This window comes from Poromitra crassiceps (genome assembly GCF_964638095.1).
Source record: "Poromitra crassiceps genome assembly, chromosome: 2".
NCBI classification, from domain to species: domain Eukaryota; kingdom Metazoa; phylum Chordata; class Actinopteri; order Beryciformes; family Melamphaidae; genus Poromitra; species Poromitra crassiceps.
The window spans coordinates 73,366,532-73,386,912 of NC_139624.1; the positions used below are offsets into that span (position 1 = coordinate 73,366,532).

At 44.3% G+C, this 20,381-nt stretch overlaps 1 protein-coding gene across 1 annotated transcript in view; it reads right to left on the bottom strand.

Moving 5' to 3' along the window:
• rttn (rotatin) overlaps nucleotides 1-20,381 on the bottom strand; it is a 65,270-nt gene that overhangs the window by 34,266 nt on the left and 10,623 nt on the right. The window contains exons 9-25 of the mRNA XM_083650655.1: nucleotides 17,874-18,067; nucleotides 17,495-17,610; nucleotides 16,384-16,551; nucleotides 15,728-15,940; nucleotides 15,434-15,546; nucleotides 15,185-15,311; nucleotides 13,518-13,643; nucleotides 13,063-13,179; nucleotides 12,357-12,496; nucleotides 10,638-10,809; nucleotides 10,334-10,433; nucleotides 9,519-9,604; nucleotides 8,455-8,572; nucleotides 7,797-7,893; nucleotides 7,640-7,705; nucleotides 2,359-2,550; nucleotides 658-900 (exon numbers count right to left, since the gene is read on the bottom strand). Of these exons, the coding sequence (XP_083506781.1) occupies nucleotides 658-900; nucleotides 2,359-2,550; nucleotides 7,640-7,705; nucleotides 7,797-7,893; nucleotides 8,455-8,572; nucleotides 9,519-9,604; nucleotides 10,334-10,433; nucleotides 10,638-10,809; nucleotides 12,357-12,496; nucleotides 13,063-13,179; nucleotides 13,518-13,643; nucleotides 15,185-15,311; nucleotides 15,434-15,546; nucleotides 15,728-15,940; nucleotides 16,384-16,551; nucleotides 17,495-17,610; nucleotides 17,874-18,067 (2,388 nt within the window). The remainder of the gene's footprint in view (nucleotides 1-657; nucleotides 901-2,358; nucleotides 2,551-7,639; nucleotides 7,706-7,796; nucleotides 7,894-8,454; nucleotides 8,573-9,518; nucleotides 9,605-10,333; nucleotides 10,434-10,637; nucleotides 10,810-12,356; nucleotides 12,497-13,062; nucleotides 13,180-13,517; nucleotides 13,644-15,184; nucleotides 15,312-15,433; nucleotides 15,547-15,727; nucleotides 15,941-16,383; nucleotides 16,552-17,494; nucleotides 17,611-17,873; nucleotides 18,068-20,381) is intronic.

Below are 20,381 nucleotides of genomic sequence, written 5' to 3' on the forward strand. Positions count from 1 at the left end.
GTCAGTCAGTCAGTCACTCATGGATGTTTAGTGAGTTTAGTGGTAAAATGGCAGTAGCTCGGGATAGGAAAGTGGTAGAGAGTCAGGATTCGAGGGGTGGGTAGGATTAGTGGCTAGGGGGATGTGTGGTGTTGGGGGGGGGATAGGGATAGGAAAGTGGTAGAGAGTCAGGATTCGAGGGGTGGGTAGGATTAGTGGCTAGGGGGATGTGTGGTGTTGGGGGGGGGATAGGGATAGGAAAGTGGTAGAGAGTCAGGATTCGAGGGGTGGGTAGGATTAGTGGCTAGGGGGATGTGTGGTGTTGGGGGGGGGGGATAGGGATAGGAAGGTGCTGGAGAGTGGGGATTCGAGAGGTGGGTAGGATTAGTGGCTAGGGGGATATGGGTGGTGTTTGGGGGTTAAAGGGGGTGGGGGTGAGGGAAAAAAAGTGCTGGCGTCTAAAAGGTTTGCGCTTGTTATTTTTAAAAAGAGCAACAGAGTCAAGAATAGTCAAGCAAGAACTTTTCTTTATCGTTTTAAAAAGCACTTTCAAAAAAGCCTCCGATAATTTGATTAGTCAATCAACTTTGACAAGATACACACTCACACAGTTGCTAACTAGCTATATACTGTATGAACCCACATGAATCTAAACTTCAATTTGAATGTAGTGTGTACCTGGTTACAGCAGACTGCCAAGTGAGGGAGTGGAGAGTGTCCCTGCAGCTGTGGGTGTGCAGGTGAGGGAGGGCCAGTCTGTCAATCAGCAGGTAGAGACTGAGCCGGGACAGGGCCGAGGCCACAGAGCTGTGTCCCGCTGCCATGACCAGAGCCTGCACGCAGTCCTGTAGTCCGGTGGGAAGGTGAGACGCCCGCAGTGCCACAACCTGCTCCTCCGACAGCCTCAGGTCATCATGGAATCTGGGGGAGAGAAGGAAAAAAAACAAAAAAAAACAGCGAGAGGTTGATTGAGATATTCTGAATGGGGTTACATCATTCTTCTTCTGCGGTGTGTTGCATAAGTCAAAGGTTCTCAAATGTTTTTCAGCCAAGGACCCCTTACAAGATAGAAAATATACCGGGGACCCCCTCATTCTGATTTGTGATTTTGGGCTAGGATTTGTTGTTTGTTGCATGTTTCCACGGTAACATGCTTGACTTTTAAATTGATAGGTTTGTTAGATTAGAATGTAATCCATGAACCATTTTAGATTTAAAGCATAAAATATTTTTGCAAAAAAATACATGTATATATATTTTTTTATTTTCTTGAAAACTTTTCGCGGACCCCCTTGCAAAGTGCCACAGACCCCCATTTGAGAACCACTGGCATAAGTAGCATCCTCAGAGGCATACTGATGACCTCATTCACAAACACATATTTGATCAGCAGTGAGTCATCCAAAGAAGTCTTCATCTTATTTGAGAATTACATACGATTGTTTTGAAGCAGCAGCGACCATACCGGCTACAATAAATCAAGACAAATCAGTCAAAGAATGAGAGGAAAAAAGCTGTCTGAATTATGTCGTGACAATATGAAATAGCATTTGGGGCTTTCTATTAGGCCCAAATAAGATAACTCGCAATGTACTTTTTCCCTGCACTCCATCTTGATGCCACTCTTAAGCAAGTGCTCACCTCCCAATGATAGCAGCACTGTATGAAATTTAGTCCCATGTAGATTGATCTATCTACGGTGTGCTTAAAACTCCTCTGCTGTAATTAAGCTGATGAAAACTGTGTGAGGCACTCTCATCTGTTTGCATTAGGTCACATTAGAAGTAAATGAAGACTGATGAAACACAAGCCGCCAAGCCTCGGAAACGAAGTCTTCACTAGAACACTGCATTTGAGGAAGCATTAACTTCAGATGAATGTATAGAAGTAACTGAATTGAAGTGAATTTCTGAAAAATCGACTTGGTCAAAAAAAAGAAATGAAAGCCGCAATATCGCTCAGCGAAACTTTGCCGTTGGTATGCACGGTTGCATTGACTGGATATAAGTTAAGTATAAGAAAAATACTATACATGGATTGCCCACACCCCCGCCCCCCCCCCCCCCGGGGCTGTAAGGACCTTAATGTATTGCGTTATCTATGCAACAGCACTAAAATCGATATACTCTCCTTCCAAATTCCTTTGAGAAACATTAGTTAAATTTCTAAATAAATTAAAATAAATAAACAAATAAATACTGAAGTTATGCTATTTACTTATGCACTGCAATCAGGGACAACTAACTTTCCCCTTGATGCAGTAAGATTTGTCTACCTCGGTATCATGCAAAAACGACTGAAAGCTGACTTTCCCCTGATGAATAAACATGATCTCAACAGCCTTGATGCATGAGTAAGAGTAAGAAACATAGGTCTCACTCGATGACATCACTAGCGACGCCATGCAGCTCCTCGAGGAGGCTGTCTATCCCAGAATGCCATGCGGTGTTCCAGGCCAGCTGCAGGGCGTGGCGGGCAGGGGCCAGGGTCAGAAGGTCAGAGGAAGGGGGCAGGACGCAGCAGTAAGGGCTGACAGCATGGTGAGTCACCGCCTGGAACGGGACGTTGTACCTGGGGGGAAAAGTTGGCGTGAGAGAGACACAAGCTGGGTTTCCATCCAAATGTGTCGCAACTTTTTTTTTTTTTTAATATATTTTATTTTACTTTTTCAGAACATAAAGAAAACCAAACAAGAACAGGAAAAAAGAAAAGAAAAAACATATATACATACATTCAACATTACAATGCTACAAAATGTCAAAATGTGCTTACAAATCGGTTAAAAATATATATATATATATATATATATATATATATATATATATACTGTGCAAAGGATCCCAAAGAAACTCAAATACCGCTTTTAGCCTGATCAAAATAGGTCAGGAACGGGTCCCAAATAACAGAAAATTTCCTTAGAGAATTTGACCTCTGGAATCTGAGTCTCTCCATACGTATAACTGAGATCATGTCTGTCAGCCACAGCTGAAAAGAAGGTGGAGAGGAGGACTTCCATTCCTTCAAAATTAGTTTCTTGGCAACTGTCATTCCCTGTGTCAGAGATTGCTGCACGGCCGTTGGGAGGAGCAAAGAGGACTCCGAGCAGCCGAAGATGGCGAGCTCCGCCTCCAGCTGGAGGGCCATTTTGTAGGCCTTAGAGTACCAGTCAAATATTTTGGCCCAGAATCCTGACAGTGAAGGGCAAAACCAAAAAGCATGGGACAGTGTGCCCTCCGACACCCGACACCTATCACATAGTGGTGAGACCGAAGGATATATCTTGTGTAACCTATGCTTGGAGTAATGAAGACGGTGAGCAACTTTAAATTGGATAAGTTGATGTCTACTTGTTTTTTGTTGTTGATGTTTTTTTTTTTTTTTTTTTTTTTTTTTACTATTAATTGAACAGAGCTGGACCACAGACAGACTCCTGTCCCATATGATTTCAGACAGATCCACACCAAGTTCCTCCTGCCACGCCTCTTTGATCCTCTCAGTGGGGGCCTTAATGCAATCGTCGAACAAACACACAAACTTCGAAATAAGATGCCTGGAGTTGGGAGGGCTTAACAAAACCTCAAAAAAAACATGTTCATCTGGGAGAACGTCAAAATTGCGAATCTTGGATCGGACATAATGTCTAACTTGTATATATCTATAAAGATGCGTTTGGGGCAACTCAAATGCTCTCTTCAGAAGATCAAAGGATGCAAATTGGCCATCAATATACAGGTCACTGATGGAGACCAGCCCCTTTTCACTCCAGGCATGGCAAATTCTATCTGACCATGAGGGCAAAAAAGAATGATTAAAACAGATTGGTGTGTGAACAGAAACATCTGGTACATTCAAAACTTTCTTAACCTGATTCAGAATTCTGACAGAGTTTTTCACAACAAAACTCAAACCTTTCAAAGTCCCAGGCTCCTCTAGCTTAGAAAACAACATGGCTGGCAATGAGGACCTGGTGATAGAGCCAGCCTCCATTTGTAGCCACAGAGGAGCCCCGGGAGTTAAATTGCCAGCAGTTCCTTGTCGCCAAAACATCAGAGCCCTAACATTGGCAGCCCAGTAATAGTGCTTAAACACTGGTAAGGCCAGCCCCCCTGCCGACTTAGGTTTTTGCAGATGAATTTTAGAAATTCTATGGTTCTTATAATTCCAAATATAGGACAGAATTATGGAGTCCAGCTCTTTGAAGAAAGCCGATGTAAGAAAAATGGGGAGGCTTTGACACAAATAAAGGAACCTGGGAAGTGAAACCATCTTAATTGAGTTTATACGACCAATCATGGATAAAGGGAGGATTTTCCAGCTTTCTATACATTGTTTAAGTTTTGAAACAAAATCCCTAAAATTCAACTTAAATATTAGCTTAGGATCTCTGGGTATGGTCAAGCCAAGATAGGTGAGGCGGCCCTTTGCTAATTTGAATGGGAGACTCTCCAGGAACCCAGGAGTAAAGAGATCCGAGAGAGGCATAAAGTCACTTTTTGTCCCATTAATTGTGTATCCAGACAGCTTACCGAAAGAAGTGATTAGTTCTAGGAGAGGGGGGATAGATTTTTCTGAATTATGCAGGTATATTATCACATCGTCGGCATACAAACTGATACGCGTCTCGACACCTCCGACCTCAAGGCCTGCAAGGCTTGCGTGACTACGTATTTTTAAGGCAAGGGGCTCAAGCGCGACGGCGAAGAGGGCCGGCGAGAGAGGGCAACCCTGCTGGACCGAACGAAATAATGGAAACCTGGTTGACTTATCGCCATTACTTATAACTGAGCATGCCGGACTCGCATATATAAGCTTTACCCAGGATATGAATGAATTGCCGAACCCGAATCTGTGCAGTGACTCAAACATATACGGCCACTCAACCTGATCAAACGCCTTCTGTGCATCAAGTGATAAAATCGCAGCACCACTGGTCTTACTGTGATCCGCGTACATGGTGTTAAGGAGACGTCTGACATTGGAGAAAGCAAACCTACTCGGGATAAACCCTGTCTGGTCAGGATGAATAATAGATGACAAATGTCTGTTTAACCGGGTCGCCAGCATTTTAGTGATTACTTTTCTATCAAAATTTTGAAGCGCTATGGGTCTGTAGCTAGCCGGATCGGCTTCGTCCTTCCCCTTTTTAAAATGAGGGAGATGTTAGCTTCATACAATGTTTTAGGCAAGATTTTGTCCTTCACCGAGTTAGATGCCATTCTGAGGAGTGGAGCGAGAATGTTGCAAAATTTCTTGTAAAATTCAGCGCCAAATCCATCCGGGCCAGCTGCTTTGCCTGATGGGAATGACTTAATGGCAGAAGTTATTTCCTCCAATGTAAAATCAGAGTCTAAGTCCTTTCTGGCATCATCACTAAGTTTGGGCATTTCCAGAGGGTCGAAAAAGTCACTCAAATCCGACTGGGCGGCATCACACTTAGATGAGTAGAGTTCACTATAAAACTCCCTAAAGCGGTTATTTATCTCCTTAGGGTTAGTCAGCAGGGCGCCCCTTTTTGATTTAATGGAGAGGATTGATCTAGAAGCCTGAGCGCCCTTGAGCTGCCGCGCCAGGAGCCCCTCAGGCTTATCTCCCAATTCAAATTGTTTTTGTCTCAGTTTTAAAAGAAGAGTGTTTATTTGGCCACCTAAGATGCAGTTATATTCATATTTTAATCTTAATATCTTATTATAATCGTCAGAGCATTTTGAAGCCTGATATACCACCTCAAGGGCGGAAAGGGCATTTTCGATCTCCAATAGCCGCCTCCGTCTTTCTTTTTTGGCAGTAGATTCATATGAGATTATGTCCCCACGAATAACTGCCTTTAAAGTTTCCCATAGCGTGGAGTCTGAAACTTCACCATTATCGTTAAATTCCATAAACTGTTTTAATTTGGTGTCAATATGCTCTATGAATCTCTCTTCCGCGAGTAAGGTTGGATTAAAACGCCAAGAGTACGTTTGTTTAGGGAGAGAGAGATTCAGGGACATAGTCAGAGGGCCATGGTCAGAGATCAATATGTTGTGGTATTTGGTGTTGGTGACATGGGGAATTAGCTGAGAATCTATTAAAAAATAGTCTATCCTACTGTAAGATTTGTGGACATGGGAATAGAATGAGTAGTCTTTATCTGTGGGGTGCTGAACCCTCCAGATATCCACTACATTCCTAGATTTAATCAAATTGTTCAATACCGTCACTGATGAGATTGTTGGGGGTGGTCGTGAAGACAGCCTATCTAAATATGGATCTAAGTAACAATTTAGGTCACCGCCAATTATTATATTTGAATTATTAAAGTCGGGGAGTAGATTGAAAACTTTCTTAAAAAAACTGGGGTCGTCTGTGTTTGGGCCATAAATATTGAGTAGGGTAATCGGAAATGAGTCGATGGTGCCAGAAACTAAGATGTACCTACCATGAGGGTCTGTTGTCATTGTAACAAGTTGAAATGGAATATTTTTCCTAAAAAGTATAGCTACACCCCAGGCGTGGGAAGAGAATGGGGATTGATAGACTTGTGAGACCCAACCGCGCCGCAGACTACGCTGCTGAGTCGCCTTAATATGAGTTTCTTGTAAAAAGATTCTATCCGCTGATAAGGATCTTAGGTGACTAAAAACTTTTTCCCTTTTTACAACATGACCTAACCCCTTCACATTCCACGAGACCATTTTAATATCTCTGCCTCCCAGCTGTGTCCTATCCTGAAATCCAAGCATACATAAACAAAAAATAAACTTCTACAAATAAGCACAGATTTATACAGTAAGTTGAAGCGACTGGTAGCATAACAAACACAGAAAATACAAAAAAACAAAACAAAACATACCTGACTGAGGTAAGAACAAAACCCGTACAATCCCCCCCACAAAACAAAACATACCTAAGGTAAGAACAAAACCCGTATAATCCCCCCCACCCCCCCTCATGACCCGTTTCATTTTTGTTGTTCCGGTTTGGTCCATGCCTACAGTAGCTCAAATATGCCCTGGCAAGTGTCTCTTAACAGCGTGTCCCTGTTAAGTCTGGGAAAAACATCATACTACAATTTTGTTGTTTCACAACATACCATCCACTTTGCAGTTATTAATTAACTTTTTTTTTTTTTTCCCTTTTTCAATAAGTACCAAGTCATTTATATATAAAAAAAAATATATATATATATATATATATATATATACATATATATACATACACATACACACATAATGCACCAAGCTGTATGTAACTGGTGTTTTATCTCACATTGTCCATTAGTGTGATAATGTGTCGCAACTTTTAATCGAATTTTCAGAAAGTCGGCAAAAGAAAATGCGAAATAATGCGCGTTTCCATCCACTGCTATTTTGCAGTAAGCTGTCAATCACCTGGTGTTTGAGGCTGTCTGAGCTGCTGATCAGCTGCTAGACCCGATATACAGCTGTATTAAACACATCTAACGTTATTCGTGAAAACTTTTTTGCGAAATTTCAAGGCTTTTGCGAATTAGGCAGCGTTTCCACAAATCCGAAATTGAAATTTTGCATAAAAACAGGTGGATGGAAACCCGACTAGAGATCTGACTGGAAAATGTTAGAAATGGGTTGTTGATGAAGAGAAGGGGGTCTTAAAAAAAACGTTTTGGATCTTCAGGGTCTTCACTACAGTGATCACATACCTGCGCATTACTGAGAGTGGTAAGGAGAACGGTGCGAGCGTCCCATCTGTGTTGGATTTGTCTGACCTGATATGACAGAAAATAAGGAGTATTGAATCTCTGGACACACACATTGTTATCAGAACCATCATGGCAAGAGAGAGAGAGAAAAACTCACCATATTTCAACGCTGGCAATCTCATCAAAAAGCAGTAGATACATCAGCACAGTAATCTCACTTCCATTGCCCTGGTTCTCCTTCAGGATCAAGGAAGCTATAGTGAAGAAGACAACACAAGATCATTCAACCTGAACTGTGTCAAGTTTGAAAATCCTAAAAAAGATAAACCCACAGGCTCAATCATGAATTGCCTTTGTTTGCATGGTGTTTTAATGGTTTGAAGACATTTTTTAGACTGACATTTAAGCCTCAACTTATAAAAAAAGTTCCAAATAGTATATTTTCTGGTTAAATCGGATTCTGCAACATTATGTAAACATATCCACAATCTAGATGGGTTCATATATTCTATTGGACTGCATTCTTTAATTGTCAGTTTTGCAGAAATAAGTCATGCAACAGAAATGGATTGTTCTGTCAACATCACCTATATAACATCACGCATTACAGATAAAGCCATTAACTATTTACTGGTGTTGAGCTGAGCTCAAACGCTACGAGTTGCATCATACTAGGACACCACACCACTTTGCAGTGTGATGATAACATAGTATCACAATGACTTGTCATCGGGTTGTGTGATTGCGCCCCCCGGCAGCTACACAACATAATGTGCATTAGTTGTGCTACTTAATGAGTTGTCTTGTGAACGTACCCCTGAGCAACGTGAGGAGCAGGCCGGTGCGCTGTGCCAGGCTGTGCCTCAGAGGTGGATCAGCATACACCAGCTTCCTGAGGATACACACACATGGCTCCAACACGCAGTCCAAGCTCTGGGGAGGAAAACGGGAACATACACACACTTGCTGGTTAATTGCAGGACACACACAAACACACACAATAATTCTTTCTCTCTCTCTCTCTCTCTCTCTCTCTCTCGCTCTCTCTCACATGGGGACACGATCTCCTCACTGTCACTTCATATAACCTAGATAGAAATTCCATGCTTGTGCAAGCCGCAGGCAATGGAGGGTTGAGACAGACACAACCTGCAGCCATCCCTCCTCAGTCCTCCTAACACACGGCTCAGTTGAGACAAGTCATTCTCAGTGCCACTGTTCCTCCACCTCCATGTAGGCATGCATGCTGCTGGACCATTGCCTCCATTAGCAGCTGCTAATTCAATGCCTGCACAATGCAGTAACTAGAGGGGGGGGGGGGCTCACTGCTGACACAGTTAACTCAGTCCATTTCATCATTCATTCAATCACGCATGCCTCAGTGAGCTTCCTCTACATCTGCCAGCATGGGCACCCCGCGCGTGCGCAGTGCGCACGCGCACGCACGCACGCACACACACACACACACACACACACACACACACACACACACACACACACACAGTCATATACACACACACACACTGACAGACACAGACACACACACAGACACACAGTCATACACATAATAATTACAGAAATGTGCACATAACACAGTTTATGTAATTATACATGCATGTGTGTACACAAGCACACTTTAGATTATTATTAATATTGGTTTAATTTCTTGGGTAGAGACCCAGAATAAGGCAAATAGGGTTTCCTGTCTCTACCGGCACGATCCCCCCGCCCCCTCCTTTGTCTGTTTCTTGATGTTAATATGTGCAAATAAATAAAAACAAAAACAAAAAAAACAATCACCAAAACTGAAACTATCCATTCACTCAGTACCACACGTTGCTTTATCACTTCGCCAGTACTGGTTTGTTGTTGTTCTTACCTTGTTGCCATTTACACTCTGGATAATGAAAGAGATGACTTTGTCTGTTATGCCAAGATTCTTCAGCACTTGGTGCATTGTTGTGTCTGCAGGGAAATGAGAACAATTCAATATGCCGACGATAAACATTTGCATACTCCGTTTCCAGTTGCCTCAAACATATGGCTGTGGGAAGACACGAGCACTGCTGCAATAGCATCCAATTGCAGCTTTCACAAGGGCAGAGCTCTGTGTGATCAAACAGAATGCAAACTTTTAAAGTTGTTCCTGCTTTTATCAAGTGCATATAGTTTCACACAGATATGTGATTACATCGTTCAAACCTCTCTTTTCCAAAACAGCATTGTATGTGATCATTCTCATTACGAAACAGCGATTGTATAATATGACTGACAATTCAGGTAATTCAGCATCTGTCTTTCTGAATTAAACTAGGAGATGAATGTGAATGTTTTATCATTTATGTCCTGCTTTTCCCTATTCCCTGCACAGATGTGCACAGTCCATCCAGGTATTTGTGGGGTACAGCAATGGAAAAACATACAAAATGGAGGTTTGGATTTAGTGTGCAGTCAATCTAAAAATACAGGATTTGGAAGGGAATCTCTGAGCCAGCTGGTGTGTTTCTCCTGCTAAACTCCTCCCTCTCCCCTCACATCTATAAGAACTGAGAGGCCAAGGGGTGGTTTGTGTTTGTATTAGCCTGCTACTGTAGAACGGTGACTGTAGGGTGGAACATTTAGTAAGATAATGTTGTAGATGAGTTGATAAAAAAAATACATTATGCTACTTCTGTAGCTCTACTGACACCTTACCTTGTAGCACTAAAGCCAGCTGCTCAGCGGCAGACCTTCTCAAGGACAGGTCGACAGTGTCAGAGGCCAGGATACAAAAGAGCTTCTCCACTGACTCCACCTATCCACCATACAACACATACACATGCATAGACGCACAGACATCCCTGAATCAGAAGAGAACCCGTAGCCAACATAAAGTGTTTTTGTTGTGTTTGCATATTGTGTGTGTTGCATGACGTATGTTTAGAGTATGAGTGCATGTCTGCCTGTGCACAAGTATACACACTTTGTTAGTGTGACTGTGTACTATGTGTATCCATACCTTGAGGAAGGACTTGTTGCTGGTGTCCAGTGTGACATCTACAGGGTTTCTCAGGCAGTAGAGAGTGGGGAGGGAGGAGAGAGCTGCTTGGTCCAGGTCTGGTCTGGCTGCGTTTGCCCCCGCGGCGCTGGCTAGGTGGGGCAAGATGTGTTGCACTGCAGCTACTCTCACCCTGACAACAATGAATGGGATTATATTATTATTATTATTGTTGTTGTTGAAAATTACATAGATTGAGCCCGTTTCATTATTCATCCACTATTTGCAATTAGGGTCTGGAATTGTTTTTGTATTCTCCTTCTTAATATTATTACACTCAACAGTAATAGAAAATGCTAATACAGTATTTCCTAATATTACCTTATTAAGATTTCATTCATTGTGCTCATTCAGTTAACCAGTCAGTTCAGAGGTCGATTAATAGTCTCGCTTGCCAGACTATCTGCGTTTCGCTCTCACTTTGGTATAGTGGGGAAAAAATGCTCCGTTATCGTTACAACCAGAGCCGTATATATAGAAGAGTCGTGACATCTCCATTCAGTCCAATGGACCCGTTTTTTACTCTCAAGAGTTCCAGGAAGTAAGGTTCTGGATTAAGCAGCGCTGTCCAGTTGCAGCAAAATGGACAGTTTGTGTTGTAATCTGAAAGTTTTTTTGTTTTTTTGTAATCAAATTGTACATTATCAGCTTTATTTTAGCATTCAAAAGTAGCGCGAGACCCCTTCCTGGCTGTTCATTGGCTAATGAGTCACGCATTTTGGTCCTCCGCTGACGCCACTCTCTCTCTAGAGGACACTAGTTACAACCATCCACCGAAAGTACCATGCAGGCCTGCTTTATTGCACAATCCAAATCTTCGTCAAAACATGCCATTTTCATCGTGTAGCTTGCTAGCTAGCGTTGTTGTTGTTGTTATACAGGGGTGGAGGCATTTGAGAGCGACACGCAGGGAGCGGAGGGCGATTTCCCTTCGCTCCGCCTGAAATGGTCTGAGCCAATGGCAGAGCTGATCCCCACAGCCTGCCTCCAGTGAGTCAGACTAGAGTAAGGTTTGGATGAATGAGACCCCAATTATCTCTCTGGCACACCAAGATTAATTGTGTTGTCTTTCATATTGTAGGTCTTTCATATTGTATGGCACAAAAAGGGAAACAGGCAGACATCCTAGAATAACACTCTCCTTTGAGAGACTGCTCTAAATGCAGATCAGAAGAAAACCAACAAAACAGTTTATTTAGGTCATAAAGCAAGCTATCTATCTAACTTAGAGCTCTGATACAGGCGACACATTGCTGCATAAGATGTCAAAATTACCAGCTGAATTGGTTTTTAAAATAGAACATCCAAATGATGATTGGTTGCCTGCAAAAGTGGCTGGTAGAGCAGCCAGTGCAAAAATCAGGTGTGTGGAGGTAATCTCCCACCTCTGTCTATATTCATAAGAGTGAGAGTGGATAAGGCGTTTTACATAAGCCTCGCAGTGCACTCACTGAGATCAGCTGATGAGCACATCACCTGACAGCAAGAGACAGACAGTGGTAACATGTCTGTCCAGCACAAGGCTGGTAGAGCTCAAAGTATTCTGACTCTCAGATGTTTGTCTGGTTCACACAAAACCCCCGAGACCAAACGTCAAATTCATCAAACAGCTTTACGCACACAGTAGAAACACACATGACACAAACACACACACACTCAAACGCATACTAACACACTCACGTGGGCCGTTTAGTGAAAAGGAGTCTGAGTGCTGCTTTCAACTTGGGTGTGTTTGCAAACGCATCATCTCTCGCCACGTCCGACATGTCACTTATCAGCAGGACACAGTTTCCCAGTGACTCTTCAGTGCCTGCGTAACCCTGCCCCCCCCACACACACACACACACACACACACACACACAATGTTAATACTGCCTCGGCAGACAATGGGGGAGAACAACAGAGAATTCCAGCTAAGCGGCATAACAGTAAATACATTTGCATCACTCTGATTACGGGGGGTTTTCATTTCGCCTCTTGTTGACATGGCGGGGTCCATCTCTGAATGGCCGACTTGAATTAAATCACAGTTGACAACCTAGTCAAAATCTCATGTATATTCATGAAACATTTCCTGGCTTTTCTGTTGCCTGAAACGGAACACAATTAATAAAAGCTTGTTTTCCCACCAAATAAAGGAAACAATACCACACACAGAATATGTAAATGAGTGAATAACTAAATCTTTCTCACTGGCAGCTTCAATATGCAGCCTTTCTGGACCAAGAGTGCTAAAATTGCACTTTTGATCAAACTTGCTTTGATTGTGAGCAAAATACAACATTGCCCCCCCCATAAATGAAATGTAATAAGTAGCAAATATGATGCTGCTTTACGAGCTCAGCAATACAAACACAACACAGCCTCTTCAGAGAGCAGCACACACCTGTAACACAGGGATGACCGGGTAAAGCGCCTCATTAAACCTGTCCCAGGTTGATGCTGTCATCATTAATCGTCCCTTGAGCAGGAATAGCAGAATATCCTTGGCAGCAACGTTCACCTATGGATCACAGTCAACTATTGAACCCACACAGTGACACATAAAACACTGCTTATAGAGCTTTTAATAGCAAGGCACAGCAAGTGACAGACCGACTGCATTAAACAACATGATACCAGTGACTCATAACAGTTTAGCATGACCTTAAAGTTGATGCACAAGCGCACACACGCACGCATGCACACGCACACACACACACGCATGCACACGCGCACACACACACAAGTTCTATCCTTATGAGGACCTTACAATGAATGACTACAGACTATACGGTCTAAAAGTCAGGGTTCCCACAAAGATAAGAGGAACAAGAACATAAACACACTTTGGTAGCCCACCTTCTCTGCCGAATCCTGGAGGCCAAAGGCACTGATTTCATAGAGCACCCTGTGGTGGAGCAGGAAGTGGACTCCACTGCAGGCTGCGGATGCCACCCGGGACACCTTCTGGATGCCAAGGGAGTCCTGGGAGTGTCATAGGTCATGAATAATATGATGTAATCACACTGAAGCACATGATCCTAAATTAACCCCAATCTCTCGCTTCAGCAATCACACAAAACGGACTAGGAGGGAAGTCTTGTTGAATGAATTTGTTCATCATACAGTAGCCTAGGCTACACTAACCTATGAAAATATTCATTTGGGCTAGGAGGAGCAGGAAATCCCTCCGCTCGCCTTTCAATCCGGGAGCAGGGGATTTCACCTGAAAGTACACAGCAGCACGATAATCTGGCCGTGCTGCTTGGCTCTGTGTGAAAGCAATTTCTGTGGCGAGGCGGCTGGCTTTACGGGACTCCTAAACGGCAATTTTTGCGCGATCTGTGTGTGAAAGAGCCTACAGATTCTAGGTCACTGTGTGCCTCGTCTCTTTGACTGTAGCTGTATACTGTAGAGTAGACCAGGGGTGTCCAACAATCAGGGGTGGCCATCAAATAAGTAGCTCGCCACAGAAGTCTTTTTTATGCATAAAGTAAATCCCACTCATGTATAGCTAACTATCTCCAGTACTCTATCAGATAGAGCTATTTAATGATCAAATGTGCTAAATATGTACTTGGCAAAAAAAAAATCAAGGGGAAAAGAAGAAGTTCTTTTTTGTAAGTAGCTCCCATCCTAAAAAAGGTTGAGGAGCCCTGTTGTTGTAGACAGTGACTGGGGAACTCAAAATCATTTTCAAATGTCAGGCAGCTGCCTTATCCCCTACCAAATAATATGTGATTCACTCATCTTTATCCTAACCTAAGTATTCACATTATGAGTGCCCCAACAAACAAACCCATAGTATGGTTATGTTAGATCATTTAAATAAACAATCAATATACATTTTTCTGTAGCGGATTGTAGATGTCAGACGGAGTTTAGTCTGACAATGTTGTGCACACCGGATAGTTACTTAGGTTAAGTACATACATAAGTGCCTGGGTAGCGAGCAGACGGCGGTATTTGACAATTTAGCAGCTAAATCATAGATTATTGAAAGATATTCCATATTCCAGACTGAAATGCTATAACAGAAGTGTGAGTATTGGCCAGAATTACATGAACATTTGGACACTTATTCAGCGGGTATCTTGCATGTTGCGTTCAGGTGCACTGTAAAAAAAAAAAAAAAAAAAAAATTGCAATTCCATCGCGGGCCGCCAGTTGAGTACGGTATCACTGATTTAGTATATCCCCCAAAAACAGCCATGAACCTGCACCAACATTTAAATGGTAAAATGGTAAATGGACTGTCTGTCTGTATTTATAGAGCGCATTTTATATAGTCTATCGACTACCCAAAGCATTTTTACATGAATACCTCACACTCCCATCACACCGACGGCGTCTGCAGCCATGCAAGGTGCCAACTGCTCGTCGGGAGCAGTTAGGCGTTCAGTGTCTTGCTCAAGGACACTTCGAGACACTACCGGGAGGAGGAGCCAGCCTCGAACCTTTCCGATTCCCAAGCAACAGCTCTACCTCCTGAGCTACGCAGCCCCAAGATGATGGCTTGCTCTGACCTTGACCAGGTTTAAAATGCAGGTGTAGGTCTCCGTCTTGACAGGCAGTAAGGGATGGGACAGCAGCTTGAGGAGAACTTTCTGGCTCTCCGTCTGGAGGAGTGGACTGGGCTGATCAAACGTCCATCTAATGACGTGAGGGGAAAAAAGAACATGAACATATTTACTATTGAATGAAATGCACCAGGAGTGAAATGGACAGCAGGCTAGTGATTGTCAATGCAAGGAACTGTATCATTATGATCTTACAGGTAAGAGCAGATGTGAATGCATTCCTTGACAATGGGTAAGTGCTGGTGATAGGGAAGGCCGTCTATGGCTTGGTCTGCCAGTTCCAGTAACTCCAGCCAGTTCTTTTCGCCCTGGAAGAAGAAACGCGTGAAGAAACGAATGGCCTACAGATTAGACAAGACTTTGCTGTAACTGGAGTGACGCAAGTTCACTCCTGCTGTAGTGACATTCAAATTTCTGAAAAGATGCAGCAGAAGTGCTTGTTCAACCATCACACTGCACCATGATGACTGAGTGAGTTTCAGCTCGTACATCAGCCTTGGCTTCCTTGAGGAAGTTGCAGGTGGATTCCATCCAGAGGGCGGCGCGGATCACTCTCCTATAGAGGTCGTGGCTGTCTGAGTTCACCTGCTCCAGGTACGCCACTGCTGACTCTTGCATGCTGGGCAATGCAGTCCCCAAGGCCGTGTCCAGGCACAGGTGGAAAATGGCTGTGGCCGTGCTCTCTGGGAGATTGTCACTGGCCTGAGGTAAGATTAAGAAATGTTAAGAAACAGCTGAAATTGCTGAAAATCTTAACAGATTAAGAAACAAGTGATGTAATTTGGTTGACCCAAAGCGTAGGGTGTCTGGGTAGTGTAGAGGTACTCGCTAACCACCACAGAGACCCGGGTTCAATTCCTGGTAGTGGTACTTCTGGCATGGTCAGATGCTCCTACAGACTCAATCAGACGTGTCTGCGGGTGGGAAGCCGGTGGGGTATGAGTCCTGGACGCTGCACTAGCGCCTCCTCTGGTCGGGCAGGGCACCTGTCCGGGTGCCCTGGACTAGCATGTGCTAGTCTACAACTCTCCACAGATTTGCAGAGGGGGTGGAGCAACGACCGGGACAACAGGGGGAATTGGCCAAGTACAACTGGGGAGAAAATAGGAAGAACAAAAAAAATAAGTAAACACGCCCACACACACCTTCTCGGGGGGGAGGATGGTCTGGAGCAGTCTAATGGTGAATATGGCAGTTCCTGTGTAGGCCATTCTGTGGTGGACCAGAGAACTGTGGGGAATGTCTGCTGAATAGCTCTGATGGTAGCTCAGGATGTCCCCCAATACTTCCATACAGGCTTGCAGCTTCTCCTTCTACAACACACACACAGATATCAAATGTAAACATATGCACAAATACCCCCAACCACCCACCAACCCACACCCACACTCAGTTACTATGACTGGCTGGGAGCCAAGAGAAAATGGTTCGTTCCAGGGGTTAGGAATTGAATGTAATCAGATTTAAGGGTTATTTTGGGACGAGATACAGATCCGCCCTATCTCCGTATGAATAAATTGGAACAATCTATTCTCAGGCACTTTGTTATAATTGCAGCGGAAATTTGAACAATAGGCTGGAAACACCAGCAGGGGGCAGTAAATGCCCTATGCATGGCTCGCTAGTAGTAAGGACAGTTTGGTCTGTTCCCATAGGGAAAAAAACCTAGAGGTCTGGCACACACAATAGCTGCTCTCCACATAAAGATGACAAAACAGTTCTCAGCCTGCAAGGCTCTGGGCATGTATTAAACAGCAGAGGGCTAGAGGGGCCTGGGCGTGACAAGTGTATAAGTCCCCCCCCCCCCCCCCACCGTCGAGGAACAACATACCGGTACTCTTTAAACAGTCAGGGTGGATAACAAATCATTCTTCATGGTAAAATAAATAAATAAAATAAAATCGCACCAGTTTACTTTAATACAATCCAGTGTGTGGAATTTATACACATAATAAATGAAGACATTTACTAACTCAACAATTCCGTGCATGGATAGACCCAGGGGTGCAGACAAGAGGTGTGCATGTATGTGTGCGAGGCTCTTTGTACCCAGCCTTTGTAACCTGATCTCATTTATTCAGTTCCGTCACAAGCTCCACAGTTCTCCTTGACAGCTGAGCAGCGTATGCCTGTTGTGTGTCTGGTGCAAATTGTCTGGTGGCCACAACCCACATAGTACAGATCCCCCCTTTCCACTCAAGTGTATCCATTCATCTACATAAGACGCTGTCACGACGAGTTGCGTTTTGGACTTGCCAGCTCCGTCCCCACCAGGCTGTGATCGTCCCAGACCAGCTCACACACGCTGTCCCCGAGCAGGAGGACCACGTCGCACAGCAGCTCCAGAACGCGCCGCGACACATGCAACCCCTCTGGGGGGGAAGAGAGAGAAACAGGGGCAAGAGCAAAGAGGGCTTTTACCATATAACAAGACCAAATAGCAAGCAGTGGAATACTTTGACAATCAGTGTAAATGGAATAAGGGAGGGGGGTATTTGCAATATTTCACCTATAGTCAATCTCAAGGGATGAGATAAAGGAGCAAGATAAACAGATGGTGTTAACTGCTTTAAAAAAATTAATTTTCTCTACGCCTCCCCTCTTTGCTAATCAAAAAGACAACAACAATTCCTACCTGTCTTAAGCAGCGGTATGGCGTGCTCCATGGTAGCAATAGTGAACTGAGCCAAGGTGAGCTGCTGTAACTGCAGCTCCAGGACATCTTCTACGCCCAGGTCGGGCAGCTCCAAGTTCGCCATATCTGCTGCAGGTGACTCGGGCCTCTGCCTGGCGGCCTGGACAACTGCTCCTCCTCTATGAGAGCTGCCACTGTTGGGGTCATGTGCAAAGAAATTAAGGCAACTGCAAAGTCATCATCTAAAGTCATCAAATTTCCAGAGAGAATAAAAGACAATCTTGTTCAATGTACGGTAGGGTGCATCAAATTGCAATGCAAAAATGAAATCTCAATATATCAAACTGTCTGGGGCTGTTCGGCCAAGCTGGTGGTCGGCGAGAGGGTTGGGAACTTCGGCTTGCCGAAACCAGTGGCAAAGCGGAGCTGTGGGGCTCGCATTGGGACATGAGCCGGCTTGTGCTCTAAGATGGCATTTGCAAGTGTGCACCGCTCGCCAACTGGCACCTTGGTGCTGAAGAGTGCCAGGGGCAGCATCTCGCCTGTCAGGTACCATAGGTGCCGCTCCAGCGCCTTAATTGCTGATGCTGCGATGCCCTCGTCAACAGACTTGTAAGCATACAGGTGGAGGTAGAGTGCGAGATCATTCCATGCTGCATCTACGGCCGTGTCGCAGGTCAGCCACCACGTTGCGTAGATGTGCGTGATAAAGTTGGCAAACGCCCGAATCTTCAGCACCTGCTGCCGCGTGGTGATGATGCCCTGAGGAAGCAATGCAATGTGCTGCTCCATCAAGGCCAGTTTGAGTGTGTAGAGCAGCTTGGCCATCCATCGCGCCTTGTGCAGTGCTCCCGGCCGTTGGAAGGTAACTGGAGTGTGCGCTGGACCGTCTGCACCCAGCTACACACGACACAGCTGCACCAACTCATGGTAGTCACCTCGCTTGTAGTCAAGCACTCCTGCAGCACACTCAATTAATTCACCACGCAACTTGACCAGGAACAGTGGTTCAGCGTCATCTGGAATGTAGCGGGACTAGGGATGTCAATTTTCGGTTAATTTCACTTTCGATTAACCGACGCTAATAATCGATTAACCTATCGGTTAATTCATAATTTTTTAATATTAAATTTTTTTTTTTTTTTTTTTTTTTTTTTTTTTTTTTGTCTATTTACTCAATGAACTCATGCCCAAACAAGGCGTGTCTATTTAGATGCTGAAATGTTAATGCTTTTTGTGTTAGAATTTCTAACACAAAAAGCATTAACAAGCATTAACAAAAAGCATCAACATTTCAACACAAATTCTTTTTGTGTTAGAATTTCTAACACAAAAAGCATTAACATTTCAGCATCTAAATAGACACGCCTTGTTTGGGCATGAGCTCATTGAGTAAATAGACCAAAAAAAAAAAAAAAAATTTTTTTTTTTTTTTTTTTTTTTTAATATTAATTGATAGACCGACAGCAATAACCGAACAACGACGTTAGCGACGGTTAATCGATTAACGGTTAACCGTTGACATCCCTAAGCGGGACAATGGGTCGCTGTCCTTGTGAGGCACCAGGTTCCAGTTATCCCGCAGACGTGTAAACAATGTAACCTCTGGCTAGCGTGACGTCAGTGAAAATGTGGCTGAGGAGCACCTCGCCGATGTGGTGCCAACAACCAGACCAGAGCAGTGGTCGACCCATTGAGAGCTGAATGGCGATGCAGGCTGCTGTGAGATGGCCAGTGTTTGATGCGGTGGTGTCAAATGCGATGTTGACAACCTGGTCAGCGCAGCACCACTCCTGCAGCAGCTTGCACGTCAGCCGGGCGATGATCGTTCCACATGCGTCGTCTGTCCCCTTCATGAATGCTGGCACACCGAGCAGTTTGAGCCGCTCCGCATCTCCGACCACCACTGTCAGACGCTCCTCTAACTGGCGTACATTGTTGAGCATTGGCGTTACTCTCCCAGTGTAGGGTGTGTGGTGTCCACTGCCCGTGCCGTTCCTCAGATTGCCTCCAGCACGTGGCGGCGTGCTCGGTCTGCTGTCGCGTAGGATGTAGAGACCTTTGCCGAATTACCACCTGACTCCTCGATCAGGCCGCGCGTGAAGGCAGCCTGCTGCATTGGTGTTATCTTCAACCATGTAGCCAGTGACACAAGACTCGGCCGGCTGAGGATGTTGGATGGAATGAAGGCTATGGTGCCAGTCTTCAAACCCCCCCCCCCCCCCCCAGCTAGGCGCCCAAAGCAGAGAAAGTTGAAGTTTAGAACATTCTTGTGGGAATGATTAATTTAGCAGAGATAATTTTTTGGAAGATGATACAATTGTGAAGGTGAATTCTTTGCCACATGGCTTGCTGCTTCTTTTTTAAACCAAACATTGAAACCTAAGCCCAAAGTGATGGAACCAGAGAATGGCATAAAATGAACCAATTGATCATGGCTCCCCAATGAGGCCAGTTACCCCCTGTTGCCGAAAAAGCTGATGTGCCGTTATACCCCTAGATCACCAC